Source organism: Telmatherina bonti (assembly GCF_933228915.1).
Source record: "Telmatherina bonti genome assembly, chromosome: 18".
In the NCBI taxonomy this organism is placed as follows: Eukaryota; Metazoa; Chordata; class Actinopteri; order Atheriniformes; family Telmatherinidae; genus Telmatherina; species Telmatherina bonti.
Genome location: NC_136616.1, coordinates 25126327 through 25145824, shown reverse-complemented (window position 1 = coordinate 25145824; position 19498 = coordinate 25126327). Strand labels below are relative to the sequence as shown.

At 36.6% G+C, this 19498-nt stretch overlaps 1 protein-coding gene across 6 annotated transcripts in view; it reads right to left on the bottom strand.

The window, feature by feature from the left end:
- LOC306769433 (nuclear factor 1 B-type-like) overlaps window positions 1-8646 on the bottom strand; it is a 71900-nt gene extending 63254 nt beyond the window's left edge. For 5 of the 6 annotated variants that reach the window (XM_079258027.1, XM_079258035.1, XM_079258029.1 and 2 more), the window contains exon 1: window positions 8560-8646. In XM_079258027.1, coding sequence (XP_079114153.1) covers window positions 8560-8634 — 75 coding nt within the window. In that variant the 5' untranslated portion in view covers window positions 8635-8646. Of the gene's footprint in view, window positions 1-923; window positions 1069-8559 lie in introns of those variants that run through there. The other variant, XM_079258032.1, reaches the window with a different exon arrangement.
- Between the last annotated feature and the right edge of the window lie 10852 nt (window positions 8647-19498).

Genomic DNA, 19498 nt, shown 5'->3' with positions numbered 1-19498 from the left:
CTCCAGCTGAATTATTTTATGAGCTTCGGGGACTTTGGACCGCAGCTTTCGGTCACATAGAGACGGAAGAATAAAAAAGAGACCAGACTTTGTGTCAACATGACACACTCCTCTTCCAGCTACATGATAATAGGCTCACTTTGGAAAGAAACTTTTGTCTATTTTTGTTTGCATTACACACATAAACCCAGATCATACGTCTTAAAATTGACAGATTTTTCCCCCTTTTTCTTTAAAAATGGATGGAAATTTTTTGTGGAAACTTCCAAACCTGCTAATATAAAGAAAAATCATGTATTAGCAATCTGTTCACTACAGAATTACCCATTGCCACACACAAACACACACACACACACACACACATATATATATATATATATATATATATATATATATATATATATATATATATATATATATATATATATATATATATATATATATATATATATATATGATGGCGCTCAGAGACAACTTGAAAATGTATTTTGTTTTGTTTTCCCTAAACTCTGATGACTACATTGCAATTTACCTAATAGCTGAGAGGACATAAAGTTAAACAATATTACTTCACTGTCGCATTGTGAGCGCACACACTCCTGTATATGTGTGTGTGTGTGTGTGTGTGTGTGTGTGTGTGTGTGTGTGTGTGTGTGTGTGTGTGTGTCCTACAGAGCTGTCAACAGTCCACAGAGTTCATTTGCCAGATTAAGGGGACTGGGATGTTAACACGGGCTGCCGGACAATCTGCGCCAAGTTTTAGTACAATTTCTGGATCAAACATGCCAGATTTGTGCTCACGCTTCTCCACATTTCATCACCGTCTCTAAGACAGGACAGAATTACAGAGGGAAAAGGGGGGGAAGTGCCACAAAGAGCGTTATCACAACATTTGAAAGAAATAACAATCCATGTTCACGTACCATTGCACTGTACTGCATGGATTAAATGGGAATCCTGGAGCCTGGTTGAAACACACAAGCCGGTAGCTTCACATTTCTCACGCTCAACTTTGTGCTTTGGAGGGGTTTCTCTTGCAGAGCACGCCAAAAAAAAAAAAAAATGTGAAAAAAGTCAACACCGGAAGACAATTCTTGGCAGATATCGGTAAAGAAGTTAGGAGCACCTCGCGTTTTTTTTTATCTTTTTTTTTTCCTTCCTTCCTCTTCAAGTCTTACTTTTTTGGATCGTTTTTGGGGGGTCGTTCAGCGGAGTTGAACGCGATCCAGAAGAGGCTGAGTTTTCGGTACTGGGTTGGTCTCCGCCTTCACTTTCACTGACTGACTGCCGCCCTCCAGCTCTCGGTCAGCACCAGCCATCAAACTACACAGGAGCGCATCGGGAAAACTTCCCGGAATTCTTTTCAAAATAATTTACAATACTGCGATTCAAGTTAATTTCCGCTACTTTAGTATCTAATTGCAAGCCTGTCAGATTGAAACCATTTCCTTGCATATTTTAATTGCTTTTGACTTGAACCAAAAACTATGAAACTCACACAGTTTCATTTCAATGCAAGAATTACAGGCCACTTGCGTCTACGGACTCTTACTTTGAAAATACAACTCGTAATTTCAAATTGATTTCCTAATGCAATTCTGCAACTTCACGCAGCTCCGTTTTGTAATAGCGTTTGCAAGACTGCCTGTTATTGGCTGCACCAGTGGCCCCGGGACTCTGTACCCTGGGCCCCTCACTTCCGCTCCTCTGACGTGCTGTTCGGGGCTTGACAGAGGCGCTGCTGGCCAGCCATGCGGGTAGATAGAGATGTGGTCAATTAATGAAATGAGAAAACCTTTTCCATCTTATTAATAATAATAATAATAATAATAATAACTAATAATATTAGTAATTATAATAATAATAATAAACAATAATAATAATAATAATAATAAAGACAAATGTAATTATTAGATAATTGACCTAAGTTTTGAAATTGTGTAGCTTCAAAACAAGCTCATATTCTCTCTGTTGACCTGCTCAGATTTTGCCCACAACTGTAGTGAGATATTAGGTATGTCCTTTTTCACATAGCAGTTTTGTTTAGTTTGCACCATAAAATTAGCCAGTTCAAGAATGATCCTAATGATAACATTTTTTTTCTTAAAAAAAAAAAAAAAAAAAGTCAAAATGAAAAATACTGCAAGTAATTAGCCAGAATTGTAACTGTAGTGTTGCAGCATTTATGCTGGACAACAGTATTGCAATAGTTTGTTTGAATCATATACACTACCAGTCAAAGGTTTGGACCATAGACTGTATATAAACATAAGACTATATTGAAATATAACAGTAGACTGTATATTGGACACATTTTCCCATTATATTCAGTGAAAAAGTTTGTGCAAACATTTGACTGGTACGTGGGGTATTTACAAAAATAGACATTCACAATAAATAATCTCTCATTTATCATCTAATCTTTCAAATAAACTGTCATTCCTATAATATATATATATGTGTATATATATATATATATATATATATATATATATATATATATATATATATATATATATATATATATATATATATATATATATATATATATATACACACTGTTTCTGATAGGTATCATTAGACAAAAATGAGAGTGTATGACATGAAAGAAAAATGAAACAAAGTCATTCCTCCACATAAGTCCTCTTTGTTCTCGTTGTAAGCTGAAACTTTGCTTGTCTTAAGGAGTAGGTGAAAGGTCTTGCTTGATCATATATTTTTCTAAGTGTAAATAAATAACACTAAAAACAGTCAGTCTACTGCAGGAAACAAGATCTGATGAGTTTGCTCATGCTGTCGTAACATGAACCTTTAATTCAGAACATTTCAGTCCAGGTTCATCAGGTTTTCTCTGAATGGTCAGAAGAGCTAACAGACATAGGAATTACCGCACACTCACCAAGTTTTTTGGGGGGTTTTTTAAGCTTGTTCGTTTTAGCCTTAGTTTATTTTGTTTATTAACTGATAATTGTGCCACAAAAGAATAGATCATTGTCTTACATTCAGACTCCATACATTCCTCCATTAAATCAGCTCTTTGCTAAAGTGGCACTGGTTCGGAGTCCCCACGGAGTCATCTCTCTTACTGTGGATCTACTGCACCCGTGTGGCCACAGTTAAAACAGCAAGTTACTCGGTTATGTGAGGATGTGTAGAGTGTTGCTTTGAACAGTGTGGTTCAGTGTTGTGTCGTTGTAGGTTTTTTTTTTGTTTTTTTTGTTTTTTTTAAACAAATATTGAGTTCCTGTTTTTCTTTATTATTATTATTATTATTATTATTATGGTCCGAGCATACGAAGTATGGCAGGTTCCTATTGTTGTTGAAATGTTCATTCTGCTTATTATTATTTTTATTCTTCTAAGCACAACTCGCTCATTATTATTATTATTATTATGATTATTATCACTATTATTACTATTATTATTATTACTATTATTATTATTATTATTATCATTATTATCATTATAATCATTATTATTATTATTATTATTACGCCAATTTTTTCTTGAACAACATGTGCCACTTCAGCCATTCAAATATTAAACTCTTCCATACATTCAGGAGAATTAAGCTATGGCTTTTGTCATGGCAAACTTTTGTAGATTTTGAGATTATTAGCATTATTTTCAAATAAATTCAGGCTGTGATTGACTGAAAACCCTTCAAACCAAATGCGGCTTGGACAGTGAAAAAATTCAGCTCAGCTATTGGTCAGTTTTTGCATAATGAGCCGCAAATTGCTTCACCAGGTTTTAGAGATCTGCACCAGTTTCTAGTGTCCGGTACATGGCAGCCCTAATAATACTGACAACTTTTTGATGGATGGAGTGTCCCAGCACGCTTTGATTTTGTTAATTGCACTAGTTTCCAGTGGCCGGTAATTGGCAGACCTGTTAATACTTTCAATTCAATTCAACTTTATTTATATAGCATCAAATCATGGCAATGCCATCTCAAGACACTTTACAGACAGAAAAAAATGAAAGCCAATTCATACTAGCCTATATAAGGAAACTAAGACTAAATCGCCCATCCTGAGCAAGCACACTGGCAACAGTGGGAAGGAAAAAACTCCCTTTTAACAGGAAAGAAACCTCTGGCAGAACCCATAATACTGGCAACTTACATTCTTTTGCTGGTTTGGCAGAGTTTCATAACAGTCATGTACACATACACATGTTCCTCATTGCAACTCAGCCCTGTGCTACTTATGAACTCACAAGTTTTACATAAATTCATGGTGGAACTTTACTTTTATTGAAGCTGCTGCCGTTTACAATGGGTCAAGTTAGAAGATTGCTCCAAGCTGTGTTCTTCAACCAGCAACGTCTGTTTGTTGCCATCTAAATCAGCATAGTTAGTATCAGCTAAAACTTTTTGCCATTTTTTTTCAAAAAGAAAGTGGAGGGGTAACCTTGTAACATCAAGTCAACTCAGTACTTCTATTTTGTCATTTTGCCACTTTATCCATTCAAATGTTAAACTACTAACCTCATTCAGGAGATATGTGTTGCTTTTTTTTACTTTTAAACTTTTTTATTTATTCAGGTTTTTGTCAATTTTTCCAATTCTGTTTTGTGATTGGAGAAACAGAAATTCAACTCAGCAATTGGTCCATTTTGTGCATAATGAGCTGCAGACACAAGGGTGACACAAGTGTATTGTGGTGTACAAGGCTCATGTTCTCATCCAGAATTCATTAGAGAGCTTCTTGATGGACAATGTTTGGATATTATGAGGCTTAATGTCATGTTATGCTCAGAAAACTTTCTACGTCTGTTGTGCTACTTCACCCATTCAAATGGTAAACTCTCCAGCTCATTCTGATATATGTGCTTTTGTTCTATTGATAACCATCTTTAGCTTCTTTGCAGCAGTTCAGTTCAACCTTTCCCTTTTAGCAATCCTGCTGATTACATGCTGATGGAAGTTCCAAAAAGGTATTTCTATTCTAATAGCAAAAGTCTTCAATAGTTCTGCCAGTGCCTTCAACACCCTCTTCTCAACAGAAAAGGTTTGTCTCTTTCCACACATGTAGAAGTGGGCAGAATGGGGGCCTAGTTGTTATGAGAATGGACCTTCCCGCTGGATGTTGCAGGTTCAAATCCAACAAGTAACATTTCACTGAATATTTCTGCACAATACAACATACCACATTTTATTCTCCATGGATTCATGAGGGAGCAAAGGAGCAACCACAGCACACGACTTCTCTCGCTACGCTGTAGAACAGAGCGATTCAGGAGATCTTTTATTCCCACGGCCATTGGGCTACATAATAAAACCTCCTGAATTGTACCCCCACATGTACATGGCACATTTTGAGAGAGTGGCTTATGTTGTCTTTATTGTGATTTTAATAAGATTTTAACCTATGTTTGTCTGATCAATTATTTATTTTTGATACGCACTTGTGAGAGGTGGAAGAGTGAGTGTTTTTATTGAGTCTCTGGACAATCTGAATTTCCCTTTTAGGGATGAATAAAGTCCTATCTATCTATCTATCTATCTATCTATCAAGAAATTATTCCCCTCTCTCTCTCTCTCTCTCTCTGCAATTTTCATCACATCAAAAGAAATTTTTCTTTGGATTTCTTTTATACTTAATTAGATTGGAAAACATGCTGCACATCTGCTAGCTGCTGGAATATGCTGTCACAAATTTCAGTGACATCTTCATCTTTTTTTGCATTATACATTGTAATTACACATTATCGCATACGCACTTGCTGTTATACAAGTTTCTAGTAAATTTTCTAGTTTCTAGCTCAGCAAATTTTCTAGTTTTATTTATTTTCTTCCACAAGTTACACACTGGACAAGTGAGAAGGGAACATTCAACTATTTTTTTTAAAAACATACTTACACCATGTTTCACATCATGTTCACAGAAATTCAATCACTTAAAATGACAAACAAGGATTAAAAACATGTTTTTTTATTTTTATTTTTTCAAAAGTCCAAGTTTAAAGTTGTTATACGTAAAGTTATGTTATTTTTTGTCAGTATTTCCAGTCAACGTATACACTAGTCCCAAACGGGGGGCTTTTGTGCCCATGTTTTCCTTTTTAAAAATGTCTTGCGTGATAAAGTTGTAAAGGCGCTTGAACTGTACTTATATAACACTTTGAGTTGTCAATATGACTGGAAGAGTGCTGTAACACTACATGTCACAATCACACATTGTTACATACTGAGTGTTGTCATTTTCCCACACACATTCAAACTCCAAAGACACATCAGTGTGGCAACGTGGGGTTCAGCGTCTTACCCAAGGACACTTTGCTATGGAGTCAGAGAAGGCTGGAATTGATTCACCCATACCTACCCTACACCTGCCATTTCACCTGAAATCTTCCCAATTAGGGACCACGTATAAAAGAGAGGGATCACTAGGGAGGTCCAAAGGTACCAGGGAAGTACATTTCTTTTTAAATTGAGGTGCATATATTTAATGCAGCAGACTGTAATTTACAAAATTTTCTTTGTTAAACCATGTTGTCCATTCAAAAGAAATACAAAAAAAAAAAATTTAATATCACAGTGATGTTCCTGCCAGTGTTTACCTGTTCAAATGTTCAGTGAGTTTTGACAGGCTCTGATGCTGAATATGTTGAGACATATGTGGTTAGGGGAGAAAGTAAGCAGCATGGAGAGTGAGATGGAAGGAAGGGTTTTGAAAAGACTACGCAAGCTGGCATTGAAGTGGACGGAGAGCTAGAGAGAAACAGGCTCACCTTGTGCTGTCTCCTTTTTGTTGTTGCTGGTTTTTCAGCATGGCTGCCGCCAACAGTAATCATATAAGCAGCGTTTACAGAATAAGTCTTCATCTGTCCTTCAACTCTTCTATTACAATGTTTTACAGCTGGGAATTAAATAAAAATAAAATCATCATGCTGTGTTCCAGTTAATCTGAAATGACTTCAAATAACTTTATAACTTTTCCTCATTTCTTCATCTGTAAATCCTCTGACCAGACAGGAGCACTTCCAGGGCCAGTTCAATTTCCTCAGGGGCCAGTGCCCCTTGATGTCAACATGTATGACATCTAACCTGATGAGCAAAGGCTAATTCTTAGGTATATAGTTTTATTGTATCGTTCAAAATAAGATGGAATATAACATATATTAATACGACAAGGCAGATGCAGAAAAAGTCCAAGACAAAAAAGTAAAATACAGCTAAAAAAAAAAAAAAAAAAAATCAAGTCAGGAAAGAGAAACAAAAAACTAGTTGAACCATATGTAAGTGTGAAAATGAGTGTACACCAGTTGTTATAGGACTCCAAAGAGTATCCCAAAGGGTTGTCCCCTCTTCTCATGTTGCCTTTTATTCAACAAAACAGACTTCAGCTGCTGCCTTTTTCCAGTCTTACAAGTCTTGAGCTTTAGCTGTGATCAGCTGATCCACAACAACACCAGAAAGTGGACTCTAAAACCTTTTATTAAGTGCAATTTGTCTTTAAGCAGACATAAAATAGCAGTTACGGAAAATAAATATCTGTAAGAGTGACTCAGAATTTTTATAACTTTAATCCAGAATAGTTTCACAAATTTAAAGACACTCGACAGCTTCGAAACTTTTCTTGGAGATGAGGTTGAATTCAAGTCTTGATCATTTATGTACTCTTTTTCCTCACAGGGGCATTGCATTGCAATAATGGTACATATTCTTTAAAATAATACATACACAATACAATTTGCCTCCAATAAACACTATTTAGAGGTTAAGTTTTTTATTAGATTCTGAAAATGACTATGCAAAAATCTTTTTCCATGGCTTCTTAGAAGCATGTTCCAAACATCCGAACATCACAGTCTGATGCAAGCACATGTAACGCACAAAATGAATGCAAAATGTGCACATCACTCACTAAAACAGGGTTGAAAGCAGGTCATACAAAAGCAGCAGGAAACAAGGGTCTGATTAAATATCGAGAGACACAAACAAACCTCAACTTAAACCCTGGAGATGAGGAACAATAGAAGCTCATCTGTAGTCAGACAAGTAAATAAATATTCAGAGAGAAATGTCAGCCTGTGTTGCCTCTTCAGCATGGGAAAGGCGCGGGCTGGACAAGGGCTCTTTGTCCAGCACTAAATTAACACTGCCGAGGGTGAACAGAGAGGTGCACTTGAGGAATACTCTAATACCAAAGCCAAGATGAATGCTTCCTTTAGCTATTCACCTCAATTTAAAGACAAAAATAGCATTTTTTTGTGTCCCATTTTTCTCCTCACACACAAAATCCTCAATTTTCTGCAGCTGAATTAAACAGGATTTAAAGCAAACAGTTGTAAGGCCCACAGAACCAATTCATGTTAGTTCCTGGGATGCTCTTTAAAGTTCTTCCTTAAATAGATGACTATTAAAGGCTACTTAATGCTGAAGTAAAATCTCAATTTACACTAATAAGCAAAATTTTCCCTACATTATACATCACTCACACAGACCATCAATCTATGGCACAGAAAAAGCCACAATCAGCTGCTGACTGAGTTCAGTCAGACAGAGTTTCAGTTAAAGTGCACATGGAGAGGATAAAGAGCTTCGCTTACCATCCACCACGTCCTGGCTGATATGTCATAACAAAGCTGCCATTTAATGGATCTCTCTGTCAGTTTCCCAGCCATCACTGTGCTCCAGGCTCCAATCATACGCAGCCCGGTGGAGGACAAGACAGCTAATCAAAGGGGCATCAGTGGAGGCATGCTGTGCCACATGTAGGCCAGTCCTTGACAACATTGCATTATGGGAAACGAAAAAACAAAAAGACGGAAAGAAAAAGAAGTCAGCAACAGCTTGACCAGTGACTTGAACCTGACTATGGTAATTACAAGTACTCTGACCCTGCAACCCCCCGCCCCCCTACAATTGCCACCTCCCCTCTTTGCCCCCACCACCCCTCCCCCCATTTCCATTACACTTGCACAAAGAAGATGAAACAAGTGATGAAAACCCACAAAACATTTTAGTGTTTTGTGGAACTATGATCATAAGATATGAACTAAATGTATTTTGGACAGCTGATGCCCATGTTATTCAGTAACTTCATCCCTAAAAACAGATTTTGTAAGTTTGTTTTGCATATATAAAGGAGAAATGCAATGTTTTGAAGGTTATGGAGGGAATGGGTGGGGTAAAAATAAATTTTAAAAAATTACTAGAAATGACTGTTTTAATCTAAAAATACATTTTCACAATTTACCTGAGAAGCAGCTACGAATGACAAGTAACTTAGTCCAACTATCTTTTTTTTTTTTTTTAAATGAAGAAGTTTGGCTTGTTCATGTAAATGATATCAGGATTCTATCTGAAAAGACCTTTTCTCTCCTACCACATTCCAATCCTCCTCACTGAGGCCACTCGGTGGCAGCTGGATTTCCCCACAGGCACGGTGGGTGGACTTAGCAACAGTAACGTAACATTAGTTATAACAAATAGATGAGAGCGAACCATGAGGAATATATTTTGTTCTTTTGTTTTTTTCTTTAGGAAAGGTACTTAATTTGATTATATTGGTAATTTGGTCCTGAGTATGCACCAGGCCTGTCAACAAACGTCATAATTGAGGATTAACTCAAAGACAATACAGTTGTATATTAATTATAAATATATGTGTCTCACAGCTGATTGCTTTGTAAAGCTGCTCTCTAAGTACTTGTGCACGATGACCTTTTTAGCGCACCTGGTTTCAATAAAGTACTAATTAGAGGCCCAATTAACAGCCTGTTTATGGAGCTGGTTCTAAACCAGAGAGAACAAGAAGGCACTCAGCGGTCATCATGGGAGGCAAATGTCAGCTCACAACAGACAAAGCTCATGAGCATCACCATGAGGGATAAAATACTACAAATGTGAGGTTCAATAAAAACATTTTATTATTCAAACCAAATGAGGGAAGAAACTAATTGTGCAAAAATACCATGTGGATTGCTTGCATCTGAGGAAGTTCACAGCCAAAAACTGTTGATTGTTTTGTGGTTACATTAAAAAAAAAAAAAGAGTAATTTACCAAGATGCTACACGCGTTCTTTTAAAACAGTAAAATATTTAATCATAAAAGCCAATTGGAACTGATCATATAATCCTCACAGAAAAAGTTGGAATACTTTTGTAAGAGGTGAAAGAAAACCCCTAATCTGTGAAGATTTGTTCAAACCATTATTTTTACAAGTACAATGTACAAGTAGGCTACAGCCAATGTTTTTTTTAACCAAATCCTTGAATTTATGAAAATAAATCCAGCAAAGTGGACATAAGTTTGTGTGAAAGGAAACACAATTTTAACCACAGATTAATTAGTGTAAAGCGAGGGTGTTATTATTGGGTATATAGAAAGCTTTTTTTTTTCTGGGGCGGGGGCAAAATTTCCATCTGAATAAAATGACTTGAAAGCATTTAAGTCAGAGCTGTCTGGTATTTGATGCAATCCTGCTTCAGCACACCTGACTCAAATTATATGGCTTGAACGGCCTATGAATTTCATCACAGTGACTCATTAATTTGAATCAGATGTGCTTGAGCAGAGATATACTGAAAACCTGCAGGATTGTGGCCCTCGAGGACCAGCGCTGGACACCCCGATTTAAATCATAGCCTTGACAAGACCTTTTCATTTATCAAATACTAAACTGAGTAGAATCTGATCTTCTTATCCTCTTTTTAGTACGAGAATACACACACACACACACACACACATACTATATATATACATCTTAATGAAATGAAAAAGTACGTGCTAACTAGCAAAAATGTTCTAAATTATTGTAATGTAAATAATTCACATTGTTTATAGCAGTCATGTACTGCAAATGAGTAGGTTTCAAATTCTCACAAACACTTTATGAAACTTGTACAAGCTGACTCAAACTTCTCACTAGGGATGTTATGCTTGTCTGAAATGGGACTAAGGTGTCAAACTGAGGCCTCATCTGTGAGGCATAGATAACAGCAATGAAATTAGATCTTCTTTCACTTGGATGAATAATATTACAAGAATGAAAATGCTGTGATGTGTTCCTTTTATCTTTAATACAGAAATGCATGTTTTAATGAGTTCAAAATGGGAATCAACCAAAGTTTCAATTGAGTTTATAAGTTTCATTGTGTAAACAGAAAAATGTCCACAGTCATGTTCTTTTCAAGCCTATAAATCCTGACAGAACCAAATAAGCACATTACAATATGAGAGCTAATCATTTATTATTTGAGATGGTACCATAAACTGCATATAAAAAGATGGATGGAGTCTCCGTGACGATATCCGTAGGTTTCTGATGAGCTAAATTGAAGCTCGGTGGGCGGTTCCTACCATCGTCATGTTGGCAGCGTCATGCGCGTTGTCTCGCCCGGAAAATACAAATGTGGGCAAAGAGGTGGAGCTGAGAGGGGAGCCGTGAGCGTCATGGTCGATGATTGACATTGAGCGAACTCCGAGCTTTCTGTAGCTAAAAGCTAACCGAGCTAACCCTGAGATAATGGGAGCTAACCAGCTAACGGAGGTAAGCGGGCTAAAGCTAAGTCACGTCATTAACCGGCTAAAAACCGCGGTTGTTCTATGTTCTTCTGACTTGAAGCCGGAGATCGGTACCTGTCAATCAAAAGGACCCGCCCCTAAATATGGCAAACTTCGAGATTAAATTACTTTTAGATGGGTGAGTTAGAAAAAAATTCACTACCCCCCCACGGTTGTCATGAAGGTAAACCTGACCTATAAACCAAAAATGGATTTTTGAACCAGGCTGTAAACATGTTTATTTCGTCCATAAAGTTGGCCTTTTTAACATAGGAGTCAATGGGGGTTTGCTCTGTTTTGAAGCCAGCCTCTAGTGGATGAAGGGGGAACTGCATTTTTATGCACTTCCGCATAGGCTTCACTTTTAACCGCTGGAGGTTGCCGCTTGGATGGTACTATTACAGGTACATTGTGCAACGCTGGAAACCAACATTGTGATATGGTCCTGAATGAGCATAACTGTCATTACGAGGTCCTTACAAGATTCTCCCAACATTTCCTAATTTTTTTTAACCATTTTCCAACCAAGTTAGTAAAAAACTAAGTATTTGTTTAATTTGATTTATTTTTATTAATCAATGGCTATACCTCTCATCTTTACAGGCGGCAATAGATTGCAGTTTGCTTCTTCGTGGCAATGTTTCTCATTCCAAAATTGGAAGCACCTTTGGTCATTAGAAGTGAATAATGAGAAGATTCATGGAGTGTGGGGAAAGAAAGGATACCACTGCAGCAGTGCAACAGAAACTGTGATCAGTATGGCCACATGGGCCACAGCAGTTAGCTGCTATTAGCATAAATGCAACACGACCCATTTGAAAGAGAAGAAGCCATCAGTTAAATTAGTGATGAAATACTGTACCGTTTTCTGGAAACAAGCTAGTCTCACATGGAGGGGAAAAAAAGTGGACACTGTCTGTGGTGAGTCAAGTCTACCTTTCAGAGCCTTTTTGGGAAAAAAAAAAAAAAAAAGCTGAACACTGGCACCATGTGATAAAGATCTTCCCTGAAGTGCCAAAACCTGGTTCTTCACCATGTTTCTCATTGTGATCTTGAGAGCAAAAGCCATTAAATGTTGCATTAATGTCAATGGAACTCTAACACTGAAGTCTCTGACAAAACTTCATCACATTAGTTGTAGAAATTAATTTATTCTTCCACATGAGGATTTGGTAACTCCAGAAGTAAATATCTGAGAAAAAAATGGGTTGATTTTTTGTAGTTTAATTTGTTCATAAAACAGTACAGCCAGCAACCCCCCCCCCTCCCCCCCACAAAAACATAACTGCATAATATAAAATAAAAAATAAATAATTAAATAAAAAAACATAATAAAACTACATAAAATAGAACAAAAGAGTTGCTTCAAGTGAAACAAAAAAGCTGATTAATACAATGATTACACACTACACAGTAAGTGCTTCATTCTTTTGTAGAAAGGAAAACGCAAAGGGCCGAGCCCACAGTAGAGCCATGAGCATCTTATTGATTTTAAGGTTAAAATCGATACAATTCATCGTCTTGATTGGATTAGCTGTTTTAAGTTCAACTTAGTTCAACTTAATTGGATTTCTACTTCCGACAATGACAGATGATTTGAAAATCAATGCAACCAATCAATACCTCCGTGTTCAGAAAGTTCAGCTGTGGAGGTGAAAATGGAGGAACTCTGCAGACACCTGCCACTGGTGGGCTGCGATCATAGCTCGGTGGGGTCTAACAAATCTAATTATGGCTCTGTTATTTGCAAGGGGATGTATATGAATGTAGAATTAAGTATGAATTAAAAGTAAATGGAGGGTCAGAGGAAATTGAAATTTTATTACAAAGATTCAGTATAACTATTAGATTTCTTTGAGGGGTTTGTGATGGATTCGGACCACAGGAAATTCCCAAATGATCAACAAGGATTTGAGAGCTCTACCTGAAAACTGGACCAAAGCAAAAACGTGTCCAATGCTGGGAGCGAACCTAATCATTACATGTTATGTGGTCCATATGGATTGAAATCTAAAAATAATCATGTGACCCACAATTAGTGATCCAATAACAAATTCAGAGCAGAGACTTAATCCTGTCTCAGCTTGGCAAAATAGCGGCTGAACACGCCAAGCTACTAACTCCAATCCTAGACAGGTAAACAACCACGAATCTGAGAAGTAACTGTTCCAAGCATAGTTGTTTATCAAGCATGTGGCTAATTATTTCTTTTGTTCAGCCAGATGTCATAGATCACAAAAAGAGCAGGTGGTCGTTATCTAATTAGGCCAGCTGACCAATCATCAGCACAGATTAGGAGCACATTTAACCCAGACTGCTGCAGACTTTTATTATCATTCCGTTTTTATTATCCCAAGCCAAAACTTGCTAATTAAACCTTGGGTGAGGTTTAGACTGTATTGCAAACTTCATATCATACGCTCAGGTCTTTGTGGAAACGAAGGCCCAAATTCAACCTTTACGTTGGACACATATCAATACAATTACTTTAAAGACAAACAAGTAGCCATGTTCAGAAAGCACAACAGACGTTCGTTATATCTATTCAGTTATGGATTGTATTAATTAGTTATTACAATTGGTGTGAATTGTTATCAACAAGAACATTTAATAAAAGACATCTATTCTGTGTAACATGACAACAATTTAAGAGTCGCTATGTGGTTAATATGAAGTCAAACTGTGAGGGTTAAACATGCAAAGACACAACAATGTGCTTTAAACTGCAATGATGAACACAAATCTCACTGCGTAACAAAATAACAATCCTGATCTCATCCTCTCCATCATGCTGTGATGCCATGACCTTGCTCAGGCTGTGGACAATTAGTTAGGATTGCTGAGGACCATGCAGTGTGTGTGTGTGTGTGTGTGTGTGTGTGTGTGCGCTTGTGTGGCTCAGAGTAAGTTAAAGGCATATAACCATTTCAGACAAGAGACATAGATTATGTTCACGGATTGTGCACACATTAAGCACGCCTCACAGAGACTAAAAGTTTTCGGGACAATGGTCTTTTGAATGGACACAGCCGAACTAATGACTGAGCTTTTAAAGTGATTGTGCAAAGAGCAACAAATGACAAATGAGACACTCATGCAGTGTAAAAATCTTTAGTAAGGTACAATAAAAAATAGTTGAAAAGCTTCTGTTTTTAAGATTCAGATGTTAAACATTAAAAAGCCGATAAATCTTTTCATGGTGAAGAACGACTTCAGGAAAACTGCAATTACAGAAATGAAAATCTAACAGGCCATGCATTAAAGTCAACATGTGCAACACAAAAGAAACTAATGATGTGTTTGTTACAACTTCGAGAAAGTTTAGGCTTTTTGGCCGCATAAAATCTAAACCATAAGCAAGGACCTGAAATGTGCAAATAATAAAATGCAGGAAGAAAAATGGACTTTCGTTTGGCAACAGGTTTAGTAACACATTAGATGGAAAAAGAGCAGAGTCTGCATGTCAAAAGTGAAAATGGTTAAAAATTCACCTTTCTGTTAAAGATTATTTCCCTAATTGCAAAGAACTTAGGTCCTTTGTTGTTTATGGTGCATGAAATAATAAAATGTATCATCATAAAAGATCATAAAAGAGAATAGCACTGGATTTCCAGACTTTGTTTTATCAGGTTCAGAAAAAGTCCTAAAAACACCGAACACAGTGTCTTAGGACTAGTGCAGTTAACACTCTTCAATGCAAAGCAATAAAAGAGAAAACTTTCAAAAGAAAAATACTGTCTTTGGACTCAAACACATCAACATGAATTAAAGTAAAGCTTAAAACTGACAAATATAAATCTGCGAGTTTTTTTTTTTTAGATCAAAATTATTATTATTGCTGAGGAATCAATCATCAAGCGATGGTCAGCAGGTTTATCCCAGTCAAGTCTCACTTCCACAACAAGGAATACACACATTTTTTTAAATTTTACTTGAAATCATGAACTGTAAATTGAATCTCCCGGCTGTTTCTGGAACATAATGGGAATTTATAATGATGTAATAAAGTTTAAGCTATAATCATAACACAATTTTGTAACTCTTTTTTTCTTTGGAATTAAATTTAACCATAGTTCATGAGGAAGAACAATCGTCTAGTTGTTGATTGATTCCTCGCTTCCCCATAAAATATGACAAGGTGTCTCGACAAAGTTGGCAAGACATGAAACCCCACATGGCGTCCTGATGAATGTCTATGAATGTCATAAGTACTTATGTATACTTACAACTGTATGAGCGTGTGATTGACAAATGTTGCATGTAGCATTAAAGAGCTTTAAAGGGTCAAGAAAAACTAGAAAAGCACCATAAAAATATACATTCACATTGATTATTATTAACGTACATCCTTTTAACACCTAGCTGGAACCATTCCTAGCAGAAAAGTAATGACACGTCTGGAATCAGTAAATCTCCCATTCCTCCCAATCCTCCCATTTTCTCCTTCCTCCCTTTAAAGTATAAGTGGCAATCTAATGCTTAGAACATGTACAAAGCAGACATCATATCATAGGTACATGCACAAAGACATGTAATTTCGACTTTTATGACTCAACTCACAGCAAATAAGTAGGAAGATGCAACTTTAATATTTGGCAATTCACACAATTTCTATACCTGCTTTATTATGTTCAGGGTCACAGGGAGCTGCAGCAGATGTGGTTGGGATGGTTCTCCAGCTCATCAAAGGGCAGAAATGTGGAAAGACATGAAAATTTACATTCAATAAGCCACCAATTAATTAATATCACCAATACTTGTATAAGGACGGAAAATCACCCAGACACAGTGAGAATATGCCACACAGAGACCCCACAACTACTAGCTTAGTGGTGATCGTCGATGAATAAAACTGCAGAAAATCTTTATTTTTTACCATTGTATTTAGGAGCATTACTCACAGCAGCATCAGAACAGAGCACTGAGCATTTAATCTAAGACTTCCTGTACATTAGTGTATACATTTATAATCCTTCCCATCATGTATTGGCAGTTTCCATGACTACAGAAGAAAGTTAACCTATATTCAACAAGGCAGCTGGTTTATATAAAGCACTGAATCTGAGCAAATCTAAATGAAACAAGTTTGAAAATTTAAAAAAAAAAAAAATGAAATCAAGGTTTTTGTTTGTAAAAGTTTTTGGATAGCTTACATGGACGACTGATATTACACTGGTTACTGCAGTGTAATGTATACAACATCAAATGCCAAATACTATTTTCAAACAACAAACCGCATGCTGGCTTAATGCCCCTCATTTCCACATCAAAGAACATTAGAGATCCAGATGCAGCTAATAAATTAGGGAAACAGGACGGAAACTCGTTGCAAACTTGTTCAGAATGTCATTTATTCAAATTCCAATACATATACATTTTCTATATCACAACTTTACAACATAATAAATTTGCAACTTTTCAAAGTTTGTTATAGATATGAAAGAAACCGGTCACATACCCACAAAACATAAATGTCCCTGTGTTTGAGGTCATAATTTAACAACATGAAGCCAGAAAGCACGAAGCAAGAAATGGAAAAATAACCAAGTGAACAAAATCAAATCACAGAATTGTGAAGAGCTCAAGTAAAGGAAGTGTCAGAAATATTCACACCTCAGGCTTCCGTCAATTTTTCATTCATCTTGGCAGACGTCAATAAAGTTCTGACAAATGTTAAAGTCAGAAAATCACTGCTTAGTTGGTGATGTGTGAAATCCGTTCAACGCACAAACTTCACCATTTTCAGGTCTTCAACAGTACAGATGGCTTCACTGGCACACAATGCTTATTGCTTTAAAAACGATACAACAGAACAAATAATTGATGTAATTAAAAATGTTGTTGGTTTTTTAAAAAAAAAATAATTAATCCCCCGTATTTACCCCTCATTCCCCCAAACCCCTAAAAACTCATCAACAGCACCAGTCAAAAGTGTGACTGGACACACTTTTCCACTGAATACAATGGAAAACTGTGCAGAAACGTTTGACTGAAATAGCATCTCCAGGAACCTCACAGCAAGCTTTAAAATCACAGGGAAAACTTAAATCAACACACTCTCATGCAAACACAAACAACCCAACAAACCACACACACCAAGCTTTTGTTTCAAAAGAATAACAAATGGAGTAAAACAGACTGTGTGCTAGCATCAAAATCAGTGCATAATATGAACCGCTACCTTCAGAAATTTGGTGAAACATGCATTTACTGAATGCTAGCTGTCTATTGCAACATTTCCCCAGGTCTTTGGCTTGTATGGAGAGCTGTTATTAATGAACTGTCAGACCCAGACAGGCACTTAAAACTACTTGGTTATTGTAATATTTGTACATACAGGTTTAGCTAACAGACCGCCAAGTCTTGTAGACAATAATCACACTAAGCTAGCTTTATCATCTTCTTAAATATCCCATTAAATAAGTCAAGAAACTCTTAAAACGGTTTAACACAGTTACAGCAAAAACCACCAGAAAGAAATCTTGAAAGTTGTGTTGAGTGTTAGATATTTGTATGTTGCCACAAGTGGCCAAATATGCGAGTGTTTTTATTACAAATAAAGATATGCATGTACAGTATAAAGTCACATGTTCAGGCATATGAAAAGTCAAACTCTGGCAGCAGCACGAAAACAATTATAACTCTTAAATGAACATATAAAAAAACATAAAGGTGAGAGACATGTATTCAAGTTATTTGTTCCAGTGTTTTGTACTGCAAGTGACATGGTTTAAAGGACGAGGTCAGCGTTGTGGCAAATACATTTTGTTTGCTGTCTTTTGTGGACTTGGACATGACAAGAAACACCTTTCTTAAGTCTGTTGGGTTAATCATGGGAAGCTACTGAAAAAGTTTGCTTCATAATAATTCCCAAAAAAATCACACTTGTTCAGTAAGAATTTAATGTCCCATCATGATCAGGGCCTGTACTACAAAGCATGTTTAACACATCTGTTTAAACTACTACTACCTATAAACATCATGTTAAGCGGTGCTACGATGCTGGTTACAACACAATAAGTCAGTTCAGGTTTTCCAGATCTGGATGCCCCTGCAGAACAGGTGGAGGTGGCATCAAATGACCAATAGAAATAAAGCTCATTCAAGCAGACTGAAAAGCAACACAGCTAAAAAAAAAAAAAATTAACAAGCTGATGTGTTCAATCATCAATAAACAGAAGATTCTTGCCTGTCATCGCCACTAAATAATGTTAAATATAAAGAATTTTTGTGGTAAATGTAACAACCTGATAAAATATATGGAAATGAATGTGGATATATAGACATAATTTGGTGAAATGGTGTGAAGTTTGTGAGCTGCAGACTCATCAGAAAGGCTAAAAAAAAAAAAGGCTAAAAAGTCTGGAGATGACCGACAAAGCTCTTGAAAGCTACATGAGCATTCAGTTCTGTTTACATAAATCTTACGAAGACGTTCATGTGTGTTAAAACACATTACTCAATGGATCTTCCCCAGTATATGGTCTTTTTTTATATTGCACAATAACCAATAAATTTTTTTTACCTTTGCTTAAAGAATTGATTGATCAGAAGGTTTTTACTTGTGATGATGACTTATCTAGAAATCTAACCAGCAGGTTAGGCTTACACACCTCAGTTAGGAGTTGTTACGCTAGATAAGATCAGGAGCTAAACTTGCTTTGTCGTACAAGCCCCAGGTCATGGCATGGACCCGCTCAAGCAAACATGAGTCTACAGCAGGTTTAACTATGACGTACGCAGGCTAACGCTGTATTCATGACTTCACAATCATCTTGAGCGACCCAGGTGGGACTCTGTAGGTGTACAAGAATTTAAATCACACTTCATTTACATTCGGTACAGCACGTACTACAAGTTGTTCTGCTGCTCTGTGTCTTCACTCGGTTACAAAAAGTTTTGCTCCGATGGACCCTGCCAGATTGGTACACATGACTTAATTCATTTGACACACAGGCTCCAGGTCCAAGAAGATGGAG